The sequence below is a fragment of the Rhineura floridana genome, chromosome 4 (genome assembly GCF_030035675.1).
Source record: "Rhineura floridana isolate rRhiFlo1 chromosome 4, rRhiFlo1.hap2, whole genome shotgun sequence".
Taxonomy (NCBI): domain Eukaryota; kingdom Metazoa; phylum Chordata; class Lepidosauria; order Squamata; family Rhineuridae; genus Rhineura; species Rhineura floridana.
Window position 1 is genome coordinate 189,648,923 of NC_084483.1, and position 22,629 is coordinate 189,671,551.

The 22,629-nt window shown below is 41.7% G+C and overlaps 1 protein-coding gene across 3 annotated transcripts in view; it reads left to right on the plus strand.

Annotated features, from left to right (window-relative positions):
• The first annotated feature begins 4,381 nt into the window (after positions 1–4,381).
• Positions 4,382–22,629, plus strand: part of ATL2 (atlastin GTPase 2) — a 51,837-nt gene continuing 33,589 nt past the window's right edge. For 2 of the 3 annotated variants that reach the window (XM_061625608.1, XM_061625609.1), the window contains exon 1: positions 4,382–4,490. In XM_061625608.1, the coding sequence (XP_061481592.1) occupies positions 4,421–4,490 (70 nt within the window). In that variant the 5' untranslated portion in view covers positions 4,382–4,420. The remainder of the gene's footprint in view (positions 4,491–22,629) is intronic. The other variant, XM_061625610.1, reaches the window with a different exon arrangement.

The following is a 22,629-nucleotide window of genomic DNA, read 5'->3' on the forward strand; positions in this document are numbered from 1 at the left end:
GACTCACCAATAACTCTTTAATTGAAGCATATTGTTTCAAAGGGACAGCAGAAACTGACAGCAAATCTACTGATAGTTGAGAAGAATATTGGGTGGGATCCAACGTAGTTGCTCCCTGAATGGAAGTTTTCATTCATGAGTCCTTTTATTGGATCCCACCCATTAATTGCATGATATTGAATGAGCAACAAAGCCCCAGAAATTAATGAATGGGTTTACAAGATCTGGGACATTGCCAATGTTATGAAGCTGACGTCTGCTCCAGCAGAACAAATTTGGACAATTTCCAAGCAATATGGCAACTGTTCATTTTATTTTTTTGAATGCAAAACACCATCTTCAGTTTTTTTAGTGTGTTTTTATGTTTGCAGCTTTGTTTCTCTTAACACTTCTAATCCTAAATTAAAAACAAACAAACGTTAGCTTAAAGAGCCTATTTGGTGTCAGGGACTGAGGCCACATTCACACCATACATTTATTCCACTATCATTCCACTTTAAACAGTCATGGCTTCCCCAAGGATTCTCTGGGAAGAGGGACTGACTATTAAATGTAGCTCTGTGAGGAGTCTCCTAACAGTTCTCAGAACTCTTCACAAGCTACACTTCCCAGGATTCTTTGGGGGAAGCCAGTAATATCTAAAGTGGGATAAATATATGGTGAATGTAGCCCAGGAGTCAGATTCCTCTTCATCCAGTGATGTAGGCAAGGATCCCAGACCTAAAGGGGAAGGGCATGCAGGGCTAACCCCAGAGGTCCTGCTAGCCAATGAATATGTGGTGCCATTGCCTCCCTTCCCCCAGCAAGTGCAGTCACTGGCTAGGAATGATGGGAGTTGTAGTTGAGCAACAGCTGGACAGCTAAAGGATCCCACGCCTGATCTAGACTACTTCTAGAGCTATACTGTATCTTCTAATATATACTAGCTTCTGGAATTCAGGGGTCTCCCTTTGTTTTGACCTCAGTTTGTGTGCAAAGCTGATCCAAAATGGCAAAGACGTGGTTTCTCTCACTTTGGCTGCTTTCACAGATGGAATTGATTGCATTAGTTTAACATATTAAAAAGGTAGTGCTTCTGTCCCAATTTCTAAAATTCCCTTCACACTGCAGTACCTATAGCATTAAGAAACAGTAGCCTTTTCAGCCGATATACCGGTATTTCATGCAACTGTCTTTCACACAGCTGCAATGAACAGCATCTTGTTTTCATCCCTCACCCATTATACACATGCACACTGTAGTTCCCTCATAATTCACTGCTTCAGTTAGTGTCTGGACACGGGTGTGTATGGGAAAAGAAGGAAGGGAATGCTGCTACCCATGTCTATGCTGGAATACTGATACAATTTTTGTAGGTAAAAAAATGTGCGCTTAAATGGTGGGAACACATTTCATGCTGGGATGCCTGTCACATGAGCAGCTGCAGCTAGAACAGAACTTCTGCAATTTTCAGGGTTTCCAGCTTGCAAACGAATTATTTCTGGTATTATTTATCACCAGAAATTAGTGCTAAACTTGCACTATATTCCATTAGAATTCCAGAGCTAGCTTGTATGTTGTGTGAAAGGTCAAATATAATGTACAAATTACCAGGTAATACATTGTCAGAATAATGAAATAAAGTGCAGTGTTAAAGCAGCCAGACTTTATATCAACCTATCTCATTTGCCTGACAGGGTCCCTCTGTATTTCTCATCAGCCCCAGACAGCATAGTCAATGACTAGAGATGATGGGAATTTTAGTCCGGCAACATCCAGAGGGCTTGCTCTCTATCCCTGCCACAATGCATCACACACATATAAAAAATAGGAGATTCGCTTTTGACATACTTCATGTCATTATGCCTTGCTTGGGGAACAAAATGTGGGGGTAGATACAGCTACAGTGAAAAATAAATAGAAGCTTTCACTATCAGAGGCTTTGTGAAAAAAGGAAAACAAGAACCATCCTCTAGCATGCATTGAGGATGCCATTTTGATGCAGGCAGGCGGAACCTAGAATAGTTAATCTGACGGGGTTTAAACCCGGATATACAAGTATAAGATTACAGGCTGTAAGTAAATACAGTATATTTACTGAACTAGGAATAAGTCTCACTGAACTCAATGGGCCTTACTTCTGAGTAGGCATATCTACAGGATTTTGTTATGTGCCTTCAAGTCGATTACGACTTATGGCGACCCTATGAATCAGCGACCTCCAAAAGCATGTCATGAGCCACCCTGTTCAGATCTTGTAAGTTCAGGTCTGTGGCTTCCTTATGGAATCATTCCATCTCTTGTTTGGCCTTCCTCTTTTTCTACTCCCTTCTGTTTTTCCCAGCATTATTGCCTTTTGTAGTGAATCATGTCTTCTCATGATGTGCCCAAAGTATGATAACCTCAGTTTCATCATTTTGGCTTCTAGTAACAGTTCTGGCTTAATTTGTTCTAACACTCAATTATTTGTCTTTTTCGCAGTCCACAAAGCTCTCCTCCAACAGCATATTTCAAATGAGTTGATTTTTCTCTTACCCGCTTTTTTCACTGTCCAACTTTCACATCCATACATAGAGATCGGGAATACCGTGGTCCGAATGATCCTGACTTTGGTGTTCAGTGATACATCTTTGCATTTGCGGACCTTTTCTAGTTCTCTCATAGCTGCCCTCCCCAGTCCTAGCCTTCTTCCGATTTCTTGACTATTGTCTCCATTTTGATTAATGACTGTGCCAAGGTATTGATAATCCTTGACAAGTTCAATGTCCTCATTGTCAACTGTAAAGTTACATAAATCTTCTGTTGTCATTACTTTAGCCTTTTTGACGTTCAGCTGTAGTCCTGCTTTTGTGCTTTCACTTTCATCAGCATTCGTTTCAAATCATTACTGGTTTCTGCTAGCAGTATGGTATCGTTTGCATATCTTAAATTATTCATATTTCTCCCTCCTTTTCACACCTCCTTCATCTTGGTCCAATCCTGCTTTCCGTACGATATGTTCTGCGTATAGATTAAAGAAATCGGGTGATAAAATACACCCGTCTCACACCCTTTCCAATGGGGAACCAATCGGTTTCTCCATATTCTGTCCTTACAGTAGCCTCTTGTCCAGAGTATAGGTTGCACATCAGGACAATCAGATGCTGTGGCACCCCCATTTCTTTTAAAGCATTCCATAGTTTTTCATGATGCACACAGTCAAAGGCTTTGCTGTAATCTATAAAGCACAGGGTGATTTTCTTCTGAATGGTTCATTCCATTATCCAATGTATGTTTGCGATATGATCTCTGGTGCCTCTTCCCTTTCTAAATCCAGCTTGGATTTCTTTCTCTATATATGGTAAGAGCCTTTGCTGTAGAATCTTGAGCATTACTTGCATGGGATATTAAGGCAATAGTTCAATAATTGCTGCATTCCCTGGGATCCCCTTTCTTTGGAATTGGGATGTATATTGAACGTATATTGAATGCTTCTAGTCTGTGGGCCATTCCATATTTCTTGACAGATTTTTGTCAAAATTTGGACAGATTCAGTCTCAGTAGCTTGTAGCAGCTCTATTGGTATGCCATCTATTCCTGGTGATTTGTTTCTGGATTATGTGTAATATACTTGGCTTACCAGTCCAAGTGTGCCAGTGCTTGATTTTTTTATTTTATTTTAATAAAGGTAGTGGAGTTTTAGCTTGACATAAATTGGAAGGCTCCGCGTCCATCCTAATACTATGTATTACTTTAAACCAGAGCAGGTTTTGATTAAATGGAAACTGACTGCCTTCAAGTCGATCCTGATTTATGGCGACCCCATGAATAGGGTTTTCATGGTAAGCGGGATTCAGAGAGGGTTTACCATTTTCTGCCTCTGAAGCTGAGAGGCAGTGACTGCCCAAGGTCACCCAGTGGGCTCCCAGTCTTAGTGCAGCACCTTAACCACTACACCACACTGGCTCTTGGGTTTTGATTAGTGACGAGGGAAAAAAACACCTCTGTGCAGGCTCAGAGCCCCTCACCCTTCAAAACTCATCTTTCCGCGATTGAGCCCTGGCACTACAAACAGGACCAGAGGCTGACTTCGTAGGTTCCGAGGCTCAAAAGTAATAATAATAATAAAAAAAGGAACAAATCATCTGTAACCCACATTTCCGTGTGTGGCAGCATGCGCGCCAACGCGACTTTAGGATCCGGGCATCATTTTGGCACAGCACCGACGACCAAAAGAGGAGCCGAGCGAGCGGAAAACCGCTTGGCCAACTGCGCATGCGTCCTATCTGTTGCCGTCGGGGCGGGGGCTGGAAAGAGAGGGAGCCGGAGAAAACGAAGAGCAAAGGCAGGTCGGCGCTAGGACCTTCCCGCCCGACCCGCGTATCTCGCGCTCGCCGACCGCCGATAAAGGGCTCGCGGCGGCGTTTGACGTCATGGGGAGTTAATTTTAAACCTGGACAAGATGGCGGAAGGGGACGCGGCTCGGTACGGACAGCGAGTAGAGTTGCCCCGGCTACAGCCGGACTTGGCAGGTAACTGAGAGCCTTGCCTCGGTTAGGGAGGAGCGGCAAAGCGGAATGAGGGGCCGTAGCAGCGCAGCCGCTCTGGGCATGGAGCGGGGCCTAGAAGTCTGCGTTTGCCTCCCTTTCTCCCTCCTGTAACGGCTGCAGGGTGGGGAGTCGCTTCCCTCAGTGGGGGCGCCGCCGAGTGGCCTGGGGAAGGAAAGAGCGCCAACGTCCGTAGCAGCGCGGTGGGGCACTGAGGGGCCAGCAGTCTCTCGTTTCCCCCCCCCCTGCTTTGGACAGGCCGCGGCACGCTCAATGGAAGTCCGGGGGAAGGGGGTGGATGCCTTTACGACCTCGTCTCCCTCCCAGGTGTGGGGAGAGGTCGGTGGGCAGCTTCCTTGCCTCAGAAGGGCGTTGGCGTCTGCTGGTAGGCTGTGCCCACAGGTACTGAGGGAGATGCCCTGCACAGACCGGTAAGGGCAGAGATGGGTGACACAACTTGGCCAAAACTGCTGGTGCATTGAGGGGTGGGGGGAAGGACACGAACTGGCTGGCCTGGCTCTTGAGTGTTTTTAGGTATGCGTGGTACGGACAGCGGGCTTCCCTTTTAGGGAGGAGGCAGTACCTGGTGACTGTAGCTAGAGAGGTGGGCGGCCGGTTTGATAGGGAAGGGTCGTGTAACCTTGTCGCTCGGTGGTTATAGGCTCTCTCGCCGTGCAGGCGCGGATTAGGAATCGGTGTGACAGGCCTGACACCGCTCCCCCACCCCCTTAAGAAGGTGTTTGTTTCTGAGAGAGACACAGCAGGCTCCCTTTGCGCTGCCCTGGAGGTATATGGTGTGGCGAGCAGTGACTGGTGTTCGGAGCCAGTGGAAGGAGCCAGTGCCCCACGTGGTGGAATCTAGCTGGTCTGCGGTGCATGTGAGCTTGTAGTCTTTTCCCCTACTGCTTCTGGAGTAAATAGAAGCCTGATCTGTACTGGTAAGAAGATGCCTTATACCAAGTCAGACTGTTGAACTATTTAGGTCAGTGCCATCTACATCAGGGGTGTGCAGACTTCAGGCTGGTGGATCTAGTTTTTTTTTTACTTGAATCCTGAGATCCACCATCTGGAGCCAAGTGCATAATGGTGGTAGTGTGGGGCAACATAACTCTTAGCATTAAGGAACATACTTAATTCATGTGTAGGGAATTTGTTTTCAAAACCAGAACTGAGTTCACAGTCTAGACACACAATGACCCACTCCTGGTTTCCCTCCCAAGCTTTCTTCATTGAAAAACAATTGGGAGTTGGACTTCTTGTTGATCTGCTGTCACTCCAATTTACCTTCTGCCCAGCCCCGGTCTGTGCTTACTGGCAGTGATTTTCCAGACTAAAAGACTCCCAAGTGTTTCTCAGCTCTGGAGATGCCAGGATTGAATCTTGGAGCTCTTGCATGCAAAACATATTGTACTACTATGATCTATTGTCCTTTCCTGTGACTTCAAGCTTGAATAAGTGGATAGTTTGGTTATGTAGACCTCATGGCTAGGACTTCTGAGGTGTGATGATAGACTTTTTTCAATGCCTACTAAAGAGGTGATGAGATGGGGTAATGTGTATTGCAGTGCTGGCCAGTGCGTTAGATCATGATGTTAGACTGTAGAGCTAATGTAGATACTGTTAAGCTGCATATTCAAAGTATGCCAGACTGGATATCTTGAGCAGCAAGTGTTAAGGGAGGAAAGTACTTTAGCAGAGTTTAAGAGGTGCAAGGAACTGACTTCATTGTTGCTATGAATTTTAGTGGGTGGGGAACAGATGTGCTTCTGGCAGGAGCTTGGGAGCTGTGATTCGTAGTGCTGGTCGGTGTTGTATGGAGAAATGTCTGATTGTAATGCAATGTTCACAGTTTGCATACTGTGACCTACTTCTTAATAACAAAAATAATTTCTCTTCAACTCCTGCTTTTTCCATCATGGGAGAACTCTGTTATGCGGCTGCATAAAGCTATTTCTTGCAACTTGCCCAAAGTAGCATGTGCATCTGAAATGGAGGGAAGAATATGAAATCAAACTGGTGACCTTATTTTCCCCTCCAATGTGGTCCAAATTGGCAAGTGACCAAGAAGTCTTGCCTTTGTGTACAATATGTGAGAAACTTGTGTGCAGGTTTGTTGCCAAACCACTAGGGGGATTTGTTTGTGTAATGCTTGTTTCATTTTTCTCCATAAATTGGTAAATAGTGCTTTGACACCATTACATGTGTAACTTAGAAATATATAAATAAAATCTCTGTTCAGGGGAAATTCTGTTCCAAACACAGCTAATGGTAATTGTTAAATAATTGGTGGGAACTCTACTGGCTGGCTTATTTTAATGTTTAAACTAAGCATCTGGATTAAACAGATGACATGCTAACCTCTTCGCAAGAAGAGAGAAGTTCTCCAGAAAACTTTCCAGAAAGTCTGTCTAGCATACCCAGAATATATCACTTTTTAAACTAATGTATGAATATATTAAGGACCTCAGCTATACATGTACATTCTGTAGCAGGTGCCATATACATAATAATAAATTCAGACGGATTTAAGGCCTTAAATAGGCAAGTAATATTTGATTGCATTCTTGTATATAGCTTACATAAGTAAGCATCCCTGGAACACAGTAGATGTGCTTCTGAGTAAATGGAATTCCTCACATGCAGGAATCTCTGCCTGGCAGTCACCTTGTGGAAGAGCATGAAGTGAGTGAGACCTCTTCCCTTAGCAAAGTTGTCTGGCACATCCAAAATGAACGGGGTCATTGTCATTCATTCAGCTTCTGCAGTACTTGGGGGGCATATGGAAATAGTGGTAATTGCATGCAGCTTTCATGTTTTTCCCAGCCTGCTGCAAGTGGAAAGCTAACTCTCTGTTTCTCCTGGTTGTTCTACATGTGCCAAAGGACTTATTGGTGGTGTAGGTGTATTGCAAGATTAGGCAAAATTTGTGGGATCCCTGGTAACACGTGCATAGATCCATACTACATATTTGACCATCTTGTTCCTTAGCATTCTGACACTTATCCCGACATACTAGTATAATCACCAGGCAAAATGTGTAGCAGTGTACTGTAGTATACCTATAGCGACTTTGCTTGAAATTGTTGAACGGATACTTTAGACAATACACAATATAGCAGATGCTGAAGCTACAATTGGTTCATGTCGTCACAATTAATGGCTAAAAATGTACTGAGACATAATTAAAAAATTAGAGCACAGGCCTTGATTCAAAGGCATTTCTTTTAAATGTAACCTTAATCTTAAATCCAGTTCCCAAATTGGATAGCTGCACTACAGTTGTGACTTTTCCTACAACAAATCTACACATAAAGTTCTAACCTTCAGCAGCAAGTGGCTGGTTTGGCATATCACCTAGCTCTTGATTTAAAACAAAACAAAAATGTCTTCCTTGGTAATAGAAGTAAAAGGCATCAAACTGGTTTTCTAAAGCCGCAATCAGAAGAGTCTCTTTCAGGACTTTCTAGCACTGCAGTGTATTGTTCTTCCTGGCAGTAGTTCTTTATGTTACCAAGAGCTGATGCTTGAAGTTCCTCAGAGTTCTTTGATTGGCTTGTTAGAGGCTGCTTCTGGTATGAAGGGAATCAAATCTTGCATGCGCAGGGCTTGTAATAAGCCATATGGGCTGTGGCCTAACACAAGATGTGAATGCATATATTTGACTTGATTGACCTAATCCCAAGATAACTGCTGATGTAGGTGTCCCTGCAGGTGTAAACAGTGTGTTACAAAACACTTGCACGAGCTAATCATAGTTCAGATTACAGTCTAGTTTTGGATTGGGTTGCACCCCCTTTGATGATTGGGAGTGCTCCTGGACTCATCCTTGCTTGTGGATGATCACATGATGACTATGGGTAGGAGTGTCAAATATTGGACCTTTAGTGTGGTGGCACCTACCCTGTGGAATTTCCTCCCTTTAAATATTAGACAGGCTCCATCTCTGTTAACTTTTCGGTGCCTATTGAAGACTTTCCTCTTTCAGCAAGCCTTTTAAGTTGAGACCTATCTCAGTCTGCATCTATGTTGGAATTGCTTTTTAATATGTTCTTGCAAGATGGGAATGGACTGTCTTCAAGTTGATTCTGACTTATGGCAACCCCATGAATAGGGTTTTCATGGTAAGCGGTATTCAGAGAGGGTTTACCATTGCCTTCCTCTGAAGCTGAGAGGCAGTGACTGGCCCAAGGTCACCCAGTGAGCTTTGTGGCTGTGTGGGGATCCTAACCCTGGTCTCCCAGGTTGTAGTCCAACACCTTAACCACTACACCACACTGGCTCTCAATATGTTCTTAAAGTTTGTTTTTATGACATTTTAATGTTTTTAGTGCTTTGGTTTGCTGTCCTGGACTCCTGCTGGGAGGAAGGGTGGGATATAAATTTATTATTATTATTATTATTAAAAACATCATAGAGTGCATTGCAGTAATCTAACTTGGAGGTTACCAGAGCATGGACAACTGAAGCCAGGTTATCCCTGTCCAGATAGGGATGAAGTTGGGAGAAGGCACTCCGTGCCACCGAGGCTACCTGAGCCTCAAGTGACAGAGATGGTTCTAGGAGAACCCCCAAGCTACGAACCTACTCCTTCAAGGGGAGTGCAACCCCATCCAGGACAGGTTGGACATCCACCATCTGGTCAGAAGAACCACACACTAGCAGCATCTCAGTCTTGTCTGGATTGAGCCTCAGTTTATTAGCCCTCATCCAGTCCATTGTCGCAGCCAGGCACCGGTTCAGCACATTGACAGCCTCACCTGAAGAAGATGAAAAGAAGAAATAGAGCTGCGTGTCATCAGCATAGTTACTTGGGAAGAGGTGGTTAGACTGGTGTACTGCTGCCCTCTTTGATGACATTATATACTACAGTTATTTATTTATTTATATCCTGCCCTTCCTCTCAGAAGGAGTTGAGATTGTATATTTAGACTTTCAAAGAGCTTTTGATAAAGTCCCTCAGCAAAGACACCCAAGTAAGCTTAGCAGTGATGGAATAAGAGGTCCTTCTATGGGTTGGCAACTGGTTAAGAAATAGAAACTAGAGAGTAGGAATTAATAGACACTTCTCCCAATGGAGGGGTATAGAAAAAGAAGTCTCCCAAAGATCAGTATTGGGACCTGTGCTTTTTAACTTGTTCATAAATGATCTAGAGTTAGGGGTGAGCAGTGAGGTAGCAAAGTTGGCTGATGATACCAAATAGTTCAGAGTGGCTAAAACAAAAAGTTTGTGAGGAGCTCCAAAAGAATATCTCTGAACTGGGTGAATTTGCAGTAAAATGACAAATGACAGTTGGTGTGAGGAGCATGTGGTGATGCACCTTTTGGGCAACAAATATGTAATTTTACCTATCTGTTGAGCAGGAGGTGTCTGAGCTAGTGGTTACTTACCTGGAATGAAATCTAGAGGTAATTGTGGATAGCTTGATGAAGATGCCAATCTAACATGCAGCAGCTGTGAAAGGCAAATTGAATGGTAGGGATAATTAAGAAAGGAATTGAAAATAAAACTGCCAACATCATAATGCTATTATACAAATCTGTGGTGCGACCACACTTAAAATACTGTGCACAGTTCTGTTCACTTCACCTCAAAAAGGATTTCTCCCTCTCTCAATACTAGAACCTGAGGCCATTCATTCTGAATGTTGGAAGTTTCAGGAGCAACAAAAGGAAGTTTTTCTTCATGCAGTGCATAGTTAAAACAGGAATTTGTTCCTAGAAGACATAGTAATGGCCATCAACTTGAATGGCTTTAAAAGAGGATTAGAAGAATTCATGAAGGTTAGGGCTGTTAATGGTTACTAGTCATGATGGCTGGATTCTGCCTCCACTGTTGGAGGCAGTATGCCTCTGAATACCAGTTGCTGAGAATTGGGGAGAGTGCTGATGCTCTCGGGTCCTATTTGTGGGCTTCCAATAGGCTTCTGGTTGGCCACTGTGAGAACAGGATGTTGGACTGGATGGGCCTCTGGCTTGATCCAGCAGGGATCATTTTCTGCCCCCATTACTTTTTTAAAAATGTAGTGATTACTTTAATACATTCCATTAACTTTTATTTAATTATGCTCAAATAACATGTAACAAAGCACTATAAATTACCATTAGCCATGATACATATATATATATTGTTTTTTTAAAATCTTAAATTGTGTTTTTAAATTGTTTTTTGTGTTTTAAAATTTGTATATTTGTTTTTAATGTTTTTAATTGCTGTAAACCGCCCAGAGAGCTTCGGCTATGGGGCGGTATATAAATGTAATTAACTAACAAACTAACAAACTGTTTAAAATGTAACCTGTCAATTATACATAAATGAGTTATAGATTATTTCAGGATTGTCTAATACCTTATTTATAAATAAATATGAATAAATAATTTTAGAATCTGATTAAGCATTACTTAATGCTCCAGCAGGGCTCTTCATATGTACAGCAACCTGGATATGTCTGAACCCTGTTTTACTGCTTGATGTACAACTAGGAAGTGCCTAATTTCAGCTTAGCTTGGTGTGTCTGCTGCACCTTTTTCCGGGAATGATGGATCTAGCCACTGCTTGAAGTTATAGTAATATCAGTAGAAAATTCCTGCAGTGCAATCTGTGCCTGCCTTTGAGCATCCAGAATTAATTGGTCCAAAATGGAGTGCCAGGACTCACTGATAGAACACCCGACATGAGGGAGCTGCACAGCTTATCAGTAAGCTTCAAGGCCTCATTCAAAGTACTGGTATTTCCCTTCCCATGAAAAGATACCATCTTAGGGTACAGTTTGCAGGGCTGAGATCTGGGGTCTTTGCTGAAGTGGCGCTGTAGTTTTGCAGTCTCCTACCCAGTGCAATCTTTTCAACGTCTGAACTTTTCAGGTGAAATTTGGGGGCCTTGGTGTAGTGGGCTGCTGGAGTGTTTTTAAAATGCTGACTAAAGCTATTGTGTTGCTTATTTATTTATTATTTGATTTATATCCCACCCTCCCAGCAGGAGCCCAAGGTGGCAAACAAATGTACTAAAAACACTTTAAAACATCATAAAGTGACTTTAAAATACATTAAAACAAAAAATCTTTAAAAATATTTTTTAAAAAGCTTTCAAGAAATCTTAAAAAAAAAAGGTTAAACATATTTTTTAAAAAGGGTTAAAAACATATTAAAAAGCAATTCCAACATAGATGCAGACTGGAATAAGGCCTCAACTTAAAAGGTTTGTTGAAAGAGGAAGGTCTTCAATAGGCACTGAAAAGATAACAGAGATGGCGCCTGTCTAATATTTAAGGGGAGGGAATTCCACAGGGTAGGTGTCACCACACTAAAGGTCCTTTACCTATGTTGTGCGGGACGGACCTCCTGATAAGATGGTATCTGCAGGAGGCCCTCACCTGCAGCGTGCAGTGATCAACTGGGTATATAAGGGATAAGATGGTCTTTCAGGTATCCTGGTCCCAAGCTGTATATGTAAGATGTTTAATGAGCTACTGTCAAAATCTTATTAGAAGCTGTCCTGAGAGGCTGACTTGAGAACCATTTTGAACTTGGTATACAGTACAGTCCTACAATTTGGGCATTATTATTCAGTTCTGGACACTCCACTTTAAGAAGGATGCAGGTAAACTGGACAGGTTCAGAGGAGGGCAACGAGGATGATCAGGGGACTGGAAACAAAGCCCAATAAGGAGAAATTGAAAGAACTGAGTATGTTTAGTCTTGAGAAGAGAAGACTGAGGGGAGATATGATAGCACTCTTCAAGTACTTGAAAGGTTGCCACACAGAGGAGGGCAGGATCTCTTCTCAATTGTCCCTGAGTCCAGGACATGGACTAATGGGCTGAAGTTGGAGGAAGCCAGATTTTGACTGAGCAGCAGGAAAAACTTCGTAACTGTTCAAGCGGTATGACAATGGAACCAATGAGTGAGGGAGGTGGTGGACTCTCTAACCCTGGAGGCATTCAAGAGGCAGCTGGACAGCCACCTGTCAGGTACGTTTTAATTTGGATTGCTGCACTGAGCAGGGGATTGAACTCGATGGCCTTATAGGCCACTACTACTACTACTGGGAGGAAGGGCAGGATATAAATCAAATAAATAAAATACTATTCCATGATTAAATTTATATTCCACCTTTCTTCTGAGGAGCTTGACGTGGTGTACATGGTTCTTCTCTCCCACATTTTATCCTCGCAACAACCCTGTGAGTTAGGTTAGGCTGAGAATTAAGGACTGTCCAAGTTACCCGGTGAGCTTCATGGTTGAGTGGAGATTTGAACCCTGGTCTCCCAGGTCCTAGTCTGACACACTAACCACTACTCCATGCTGGCTGTCCTACTACTCCATGCTGGCTCTGGTTAGCTTTTGGACATAAACATAGGGACAGGTAAACACTTTGAGAAGTGAGTTAGGATCAACTCACAAGGTCGGCAAATTAGAAATGTGATGTATTCTGTCCACTCGTCGTCAGTGCATGTATGTGCTGTGTAACTGGTTCTAATAAGCTTTCTATCAAAAAGAGGAAGAATGGCAAGAACTGGGCCCTGTGTTTGAAGCTTTAGGATGTAGCACTGTTTCCATATGAATTCGTGTTATAGACATTGTGTTGTGTTTGGGTAATGGGCATATACCTAACCTGATTGCAATGTAATATTTTTCAGTCATTGGGATGTCTGAGAAATCTTGAGCCTAAGCTTCAGATATTCCATACCAGAGTCTTCAAATTGGACAGGATGTTAAATTCTTTCTAGGCATTTTTTTTTAAAAAAAGCTGCTAGAAATGTGTTCATGTTGCCCGAGTGATTGCAGTTCAATCATAAAAGGTGAAATTATTAGTTTCTTCATTGCTCCTTTACCTTTGACCAAAGTATAGTAAGTAGTTTTTGAAATAAAATGACGGATTTATTTTAGCTGCTGTTAGACTGCTGTTTATATGCTACTGCTCAATTCTATTTGTTTTCCTGACTTAAGCTGCATTCTTGCACATCTAACCTGATAGCAAAGTAAGAACCATTGAATACAGCGTGCTTACTAAAAATGCATAGGAACACGTATATCTATATGTGAACTGCTGCTTTTAAGAGATACTTTTATGCTCGCAGAAAAGATGCAAAGGAACTTCTTTCCATCACACATTGCCACCTCTCCCAGTATAGGAGTTCCATACTGTGACCTGTAGTGGTACATCATGTCCATGCTCTTGTTTATCAGCTGCTAGGGAAAGCTAGTCAGTAACTGTCAATTGATCCGCGTTATGTAAGCCAGACATATTTTAAGGGAACATAAGCTAGCGCATTCCTGCTAGTAACACATGAACTTTTGATCTTGCTGCAATATCTAATCCAGAGATGGCCTACTCAGAACCTATGGGCCTGATGTAGTCCCAAAGCAACTTAAATTTGGTCCCTGGTCAGGGCAATATTTCCCATTCTATAACTTTGGTATCTTCGAGCAGGGAAATGTACAGACATGTTTAATTGCTATAACACTTTTTATCAGTTTGCAACTAAACCTTTGTACTACTGGGAACATAATTCACCATCCTTTATTATGTATCCCACATGGCTCTTCACTACAGAATTTAATCTGCTTAGAGACAAAGCACAATTGTTAAATTAATGGATTATGTTTGCCCCCTACACAAGTAGGACCACTTGCTTGAACACTAAAGCTGCAGTGTTTTGCACACTTACTTGGAAACAAATCACACTGAAAATTTATTGGCTGAGGCTGCTAGCGGGCACAAAATAAAGGAATACGAGATCATACTGGTAAATTCAGTGAATGATTTGTATGAGATACAAGATGTTCCTGGGTAACTTGTCAATCATTGTATCTAATAGGAAGCCCATAATAACTCATGATGTGTTTCTGTCACTCACATTTATAATGCATGACCTCAAGTCAGATTTTTAACTTTTTTTAAAGCAGCAGGGTTTTTTTTTGGATTTCACGGTTTCTGGGGCCAGCTCTGGGCACCAGTGGATTGAGTGAGAGCAAACAAGTTGAAGCTTAATTTAGACAGGAGGTGCTCCTGGTCAGTAGAACTTCTGCCTCAGGCATAGAGATTCAGCCTGCCCTTGACAATGCAAGTTGGGGGTGCACCTGGGTTTATCCTTAACCCTGGTTGTTTGTGTAGTAACTGTAGCCAGATGTGCTTTGCCTAACTTAAGCTGGTGTGTCAGCTATGCCTTTTCCTGGAAACTACAGATCTGGTCATGGTAACGTGTCTTAGTTGCATCATGTAGGGACTAAAACAATGTTGTTGTTAAAAAACATTTATTTTTAAAGTCTGTTACTAGAATTGAATTAAAAATATAATACACAGATTGTTCTTTATTTATTTTATTTATTACATTTATATCCTGCCCCTCCTCCCAAAGGACCTCAGAGTGGCAAACATGGCATTAATAGAATACTTTTAAAAATAATTACTTACTCTCTCAGCTAATAGTTTCAGGGTTGCCAGAAACAGATCTTGCAGCCCTGAAATGCCTGAGTAAACAGGAATGTTTTCACATTCTTCCTGAAAGTTGTTAATGAGGGAGACAGACATACCTCGCTAGGGTGGGATTCCACACATGGGGAACCACCATAGAGAAGACTGTATCATGGGACACCACCAACCAGGCACTTAGTGTCTCCTGTGGCTCAAATACATTTTCAAGCTGTATGAAACAGCAGTCACATACTTTTAACATTACAAAATAAAAAGATGCATATTTAATATAAGTGTTATCTTGTCTATAGTCTGCTGAATATTGGCATGAGCCTGAGCACACATGCTTTGCAGACATACTCCACAAGTACTACTTGATAGTGCAAACTTTGTTATGTTGCTGACCGCACTCAGCCCCAGGCCTCTTGTATAGTGAAATGGATCTAACTTACTCAGTCAAATGTTCCTCTACTGTTAAATACAATGAAAGGTGAGGGAAGAAGGGGATACTGTAATGGCTGCTAGCAAAAGCCTGAAATGGTGAAATATTTTCCTGTCTTCGACTACTTTGGAATCATTACTGTGGCAGATTTGTTCAGCCAAACTAACTCTTGACTGCAAATCATGAAGACTCCTGGCTGCTACTAGAACTGTCACCATCATGCTCTGTGAAAGTAAGTAGCAATGGCGTATTTAAACTGGCCAGAAGATGCAGGCTTCTAGGTCACAGTATCTTGGGTAAATAGCATTTCATCTCATTGTGTCAACTATTTGAATAGCCGAGGCTGTGTTACAACATCATTGTGATTCTGTTACATCTCCTTGTGCTAGGTCCTGCTGAAGGCCTCAAGTTACGTAAAATGTTACATGGTACACAGCACTTCATGTTACTCTGCTTAATGCACTGAAACTTCCGGCATGAATTGGAAATAGGACCTCTACTGCCTTTAATAGTTACTGCACTGTGTGGGAGTGACTCTCTATAGTGTTTGGACTAGCTAGCATTTAGATAATGGAAGTAGGAGATGACTTGTTTAGCTAGTGGGATTGTTGTTGGATGCTGTGTTGGAAAGAAAATACTGAGTCTTAAGTACTCTTGGAATAGGAAACTATTTTAAAGAGGCTAGAAATGTCATTTCAGCCATTTTGCTAAGCAAATATTTTCCAGCATGCAACTACATCCAGATAATGGGAAAGGATCTGGTGTTGCTTTGCTGTTGAACTCCAGCAAATAAGTAGCAGAATAAAGCTGAGATAAGATGTCACCATACAGGAAATGTTTGAAATGGAAAGTGTCAAATTTGGTCCATAATCCATGCAGCAGGAATGTTTAAATTAGGTGACCTGGTAATTCATACATATCCAATAAGATATAGATAAGAGGGAGATCACTTATGTGTGCTGGTGAGAATTTGTGGAGAAGGTGTGTACATGCAAATAAGGCTTTTTATAATAGCATATCAGTGTGACCATTTAAAGAATTCTGTAGGGATCCCTATGACATGTTTAAAAATTCATATTAGAGTGGTGTTGGAGACTTTTGGATTTTTATTAGCATTTCATCTCTGTTGCTAGGAGTACTGACAAATAGCTGCCATATTGTCATTACATTTGAACACAAGCCTGCTTTTCATACAGAGAAGTTCTTGTGCAGTTGCACTAGCCACAAGTGCTGTGATTGCTAAGCCCCTTTGCCCTATATTTGTTTCCTTAAGATGTATTTGCTCTAGTTCAGAATTTAACATAAGCCATTTGAATTCTGTTTACAGTTAGGAGAAGTTGAGAGGTCTTTACTTAACTTGGTTTTGTGCGTTGGGCATTGTTGCTTACTACATGAGGATCAGTGCTATTACTTGTGGATTAAATCAGCATGTTGGATTTTTAGCATGCTGCATGTGCTAACTGGTTTATCAGTGCCTGGATGTCTGTGTTACCACTATTTCATGAATAGTTCCTGTTAATAAGGTAATTTATCTCGTATGTACTTTTCTGCATTTCATTTCCTTCTGGCATGAAGGTCCAAAGTACAATCCCTGACATTTCCAGGTAGGGCTGGAAGAGACTCCTCTCTAAATCCCTGGAGAGCCATTTCCAGTCAGTGTAGACCAATGGTCTTTCTGTGTTCCTTCTGACCTCACTGTTTACAATTCACCACCACCCCATCATGTACATATATATCCTACTAGTTGCTGGAAACCACAGGAAGAAAGCATGCTCTTGTGCTCAGGTCCTGCTTGTGGGCTTCCCATAGGCATCTGGTTGGCTGCTGAGAACAGGACGTTGGGCTAGATGGGCCATTGGCCTGATCCAGCAGGCTCTTCTTATGTCTCTTATATGATTCTTAATATACTAAGATCTAAACGTCTTCACCAAGTGAAGTATAACCAGAGCTTGGAAAAGTTACTTTTTTAAACTACAACTCCCATCAGCCACAGGCAGCATGGCCACTGGATTGGGCTGATGGGAGTTGTAGTCAGGGCTGTGGAGTTGGTACGCCAGACCTTCGACTCCGACTCCTCTATTTTTCTACTGTCCGACTCCGACTCCTTCATAAATGGCAAATGTATATTAACTAGTAATAACACATTTACTGTAGTAAAATGGTAGCACAAGGCATTTCATCACCACCACGTGAATCCAGAGCTTGGAAAAGTTACTTTTTTGAACTACAACTCCCACGAGCCCAATCCCTGGAGCTGATGGGAGTTGTAGTTTAAAAAAGTAACTTTTCCAAGCTCTGGATTCATGTGGTGGTGATGAAATGCCTTGTGCTACCATTTTACTACAGTAAATGTGTTATTACTAGTTAATATACATTTGCCATTTATGAAGGAGTTGGTGTCGGTACATTTCTATTGACTCCGACTCCACCCAAAATTGCTTCCAACTCAGACTCCACAACTCTGACTCCACAGCCCTGGTTATAGTTCAAAAAAGGAACTTTTCCAAGCTCTGAGTATAACTTACTGTGAGAGTTGAGCTTTTGGCTTGTCTGCAGAATACCTTGATGTAGAACTGCCTTGAAAATGAAAAGCACATATTTGCTTCAGCTTTGACATGAATTCATTGAGCTGGATCCAAAGAACTTGCAGAACACTTCTATGAACTTAGGATGTGGGTGGGAGAGTGTTTTTGCTGATCTCTCTGAGCCCTTTCCAAATATCTGCTTTGGAAGATTGAAAGACTCTTAAATGTTGGAGGTCACACAGGAACTGCAGGAGGGGGAGTCAACAAGTGATGCTTGCTCCTTTCTGTTTACAGAAACTTCTGTTGAAACACAGCACCTTCCTGTTCACCCATCCCATTGAGCTTGATCTATTTTATGTTGCCCAAAAGTTTGCATTTGGCACTAGTTAGCCCAATTAAACATATTGTCTCTTGCTTGTTCAGTAGGAAACTAGTGCTACTAATATGCTCTTGCTTGCAAAACACCTTCGTTTTCAATAATGCAAGGTAGGAGCAGAGTTGAGTTCATAAACAAAAAGGACTGCAATCATTTGTATTCCCCAAAAGATGAAAGTTCTCGCACAGCTAACTTATTCTTCAGATAAGTTCTGAAGTAAACATCCACAGCTTTGTGCTCTCAAAAGTGACTAAAATCAATTCTAAATAGGTAGACTTTAATTATTCTAATTGTTGGTTTGTGTATCTGGGGGCGGGAGAGGGTGCTAGTAGTCCCCAATGCTATGAGTAAGAATCCTCCTAAAACTGTCATTTTTAATTTCAAAAACTGGAATAAAAGAACAGTTGCAGCTACTCCAAATGTCTGTAAGAAAATCTGGAACCCTTATTGTCAGTAACTTGTATGCTTGGATATGCCTACAAGTTCCCATATAAGAATTTACAGTTCAGCAATAGGAAAGCAGTGATGTGTACAAGTTTGAAATCTTGGCTGTTGTATGGTGTGTACTGGAGTTCACCATAAAGAGTGAGGCACTTTGAAAAAAGGGAAGATGCGAAGACCCAATTTATAATCTGTTTTCCTTCCAACTCACAATGAACAAAAATGTTCAGGTTATGTGCAGTGAACTTGGTAGAATTTCTAGTCAATTTATTAACTTGCTTCTAACTCTTCCGTTCATAATTGAGACCTGAAACGTAGGCAGGTTCTTTCAAAAGCAGTTTCTAAGAAAACTTCAGATGCTTAGAACAAAGGTAGCTAAAACTACTTAGCTTTCAATTTGTGAGTAAGGAGTTTGGACACAAGCAAAGTTCTAAAGTTACCATGAATGATAGCTGAATGGTTGCATGATAAAATGTGTTTTGGTGACTACTGGTTTTCTAGTTAAAGTAAGAACCTAGGTAGATAAGACATGGTTTCCTATTTCAGATAAAATTGTTTTTTCCCAAGAGCTTCTTTGCTATACTTGGACCTTGTTTTAGTTGAAGGATTTTTACCTCATTCTTCAACCAAAAAAGGCTTGCAAAACAGCTTACAATGATCAATAATACAACACTGATTATAATTATAAACAGACCACAAAGATGGGAGGAGGGGATGTGGAAGATAATTCTAGGTATTTTTCTGCAGCATGAACAAATAATTATCAGAAGCAGATCATCCGAAATGTCCATGTAACACCATACTGTTGCTGCCAGACAGCTGCTGTATTCAGATTCTGGATGTAGTTGAGATCCAATAATAGCCATTGGCATAGAACTATTGGATGTGGAATGCAGTGCATTCCTTGTCACCAGCCCAGGAAGACAGCTAATAAAACACATCTTCCAAGGTAGATCTTTCTAATGTTTTATTAAAAGCGTCCATTTGAACAGTTAACATTTTTCTTGAAAAATTTGCATGTTAATAGCAGAATCTGGCCTCATACAGAACAACTTTTTTACAAGAGATTACCAGACTCAGTCCATTTTAGCTATTAGCAAGAGGCCATGAAGTATGTGTGTGCAAGTAACAAGGGATCCTACCAATGTTTAATCTCATCAAGTGGAGGTTGCATGACTAAGCACATAACTAAACTTCTGGCTCATCTCAGGAAATCAAGTTAGCTGTTACTTGTGAAGTTTGAAAAGTGGGTTCTTATTTAGTTCATGGAAACTTCTTGAGGTCCTTAAACACACAGCAATGTCTAACATAGTCATACTCTGAGTGGACCCACTGAATGCAATGGGCCAAAGTCCATTGCTTTCAGTGGGTCTACTTGGAGTAGTTTAACACTGGATATAATTAACCACTAACATCTGTTAATGCAGCAGTCAGACAAGCATTGACTTCCTCTTCTGAGTGGTGTCTTGTATACAAAGGGTGATAAAAATTGTGGTGTCTTGCTGGCACAAATTGGACTTACCTTCCTTTTCTCCTCTAATACCCACTCAAAACATGCTCAAGAGTGTTGGGGGATCCTCTGTAGCAGCCCGGGTGGTGGGAAGGCGAAGAAGGGAAGTCATAATGCGTCTGCTGATATGACATTGGATCTTGCCCAAGTACTCTTCTAATTTTTAATATCATGTAATATGAATGGAGAGCCAGTGTGGTGTAGTAGTTAAGGTGCTGGACTACAACCTGGGAGACCAGGGTTCAAATCCCCACACAGCCATGAAGCTCACTGGGTGACCTTGGGCCAGTCACTGCTTCTCAGCCTCGGAGGAAGGCAATGGTAAATCCCCTCTGAATACCACTTACCATGAAAACCCTATTCATAGGGTCGCCATAAGTCGGAATCGACTTGAAGGCAGTCCATTTCCATTTTCAATGTGAATGACTTCCTTTGTGAGGTGAAGGTTTGAGTAAACGTTGGGTATGTGGACAAATGAATGAAATGGTGCCACATAAATATTTTATTGTGGTCCTTTAGATTTATTTTAGCCATTTTTGAACAAAAGCTGTTCTGTATTATTCCTTTGTAGAAAAATATTTTTGTACACACTTCTGTTTTGAAAACTGAAATATATTGGGCTTTGTCTAAACGTAGTGCTGATGCTAGTACTGGCAATATGCATGCAAGATCTTGATTCAGCACAATTCAGGAATTGGAGCAGCCTCTCAATCAGATTAAAGCTGTTTGCTGAAATTTAGTTCAGCTATGATACAGCATGGCAGAACCAGAGCATGTGGACAGCTGTTTCTCACTAACATCTGGCACTCAAACTCTTATGGTTCACACATGCTTACGATCAACAATGCTTATAGAAAAACATTCTTAGGGCTGTAGCTTAAACCAGTCTCTAGCCAATTAATGTCATACCCATAAATTATTATATAGAGCAGATGATAACTTGTATTTGTGATCCTTCAGTGGATAGAAGGTTGGGAATACTATAACAATGTTTATGAACGTGCAACCTTGAAGTTGCATCAAAGCCCAAACCTCTGCAACCAAGATAATATATCTCGACTTCAGCAAAGCTTTTGACAAAGTGCCTCATGATATTCTGATTAGCAAACTAGCTAAATGTGGGCTGGATGGATCGGGTGGATCCACAGTTGGCTATAGAATTGTACTCACAGAGTGCTTATCAGTGGTTCCTTCTCAAACTAGGGGGAGTAGGGTACTGCAGGGCTTGGTCCTGAGCCCAGTGCTCTTCAACATTTTTATTAATGACTTGAATGAGGAGGTGCAGGGAATGCTTATCAGATTTGCAGATGATACAAACTTGGGAGGGATAGCTAATACCTTGGAAGACAGAAACAACATTCAAAGGTATCTTGATAGGCTGGAGTGCTGGGATAAGCGCAAAGTTCTACACTTAGGAAAAAGAAATCAAATGCACAGTTATAAGATGGGGGATACTTGGCTCAGCAATACTACATGCAAGAAGGATCTTGGAATTGTTGTTAAACACAAGCTGAATATGAGCCAACAGTGCGATGTGGCTGCAAAAAAGGCAAAAGCTATTTTAGGCTACATTAACAGAAGTATGGTTTCAAAATTGCATGAAGTATTAGTTCCCCTCTATTTGGCACTGGTTAGGCCTCATCTTGAGTGCTGCGTCCAGTTATAGATACTGCACTTAAGGATGCAGACAAAGTGGAACAGGTTCAGAGGAGAGCAACGGGGATGATCAGGGAACTGGGAACACAGCCCTATGAGGAGAGACTGAAAGAACTGGGCATGTTTAGCCTGGAGAAGAGAAGACTGAAGGGAGATATGATAGCACTCTTCAAGTACTTGAAAGGATGTCACACAGAGGAGGGCCAGGATCTCTTCTTGATTGTCCCTGAGTCCAGGACATGGACTAATGGGCTGAAGTTGCAGGAAGCCGGATTTCGACTAAACATCAGAAAAAACTTCCTAACAGAATGGTACGACAGTGGAACCAATGAGCTAGGGAAGTGGTAGGCTCTCTAACACTGGAGGCATTCAAGAAGCAGCTGGACAGCCACCTGTCGGGTATGCTTTAATTTGGATTCCTGCATTGAGCAGGGGTTGGACTCAATGGCCCTTCCAACTCTGTGATTCTGTGCTCATTCTAAGCTTCCAGTTTCCTCTCTATATGAACGTTAGAAACAAAGTTCAATAAGTTAATTTAAAGAATTAAGGTTGTAATATGCCTTGAACCCCAGAATAAGCAGTGGTGTACCTAATATCATATATCCATGAGTGGGGTACCGTCCCCAATGATATCTGCAGTTTTCTCCAATTAAAGCAACTTTTATGTGTGTATCACTCATTTGCGATCTCGGATAATAACAGTGAACTATGGATGAGCATTCTGAAGTAAATGTAGGGCCGCCCTACATCATACACCCAG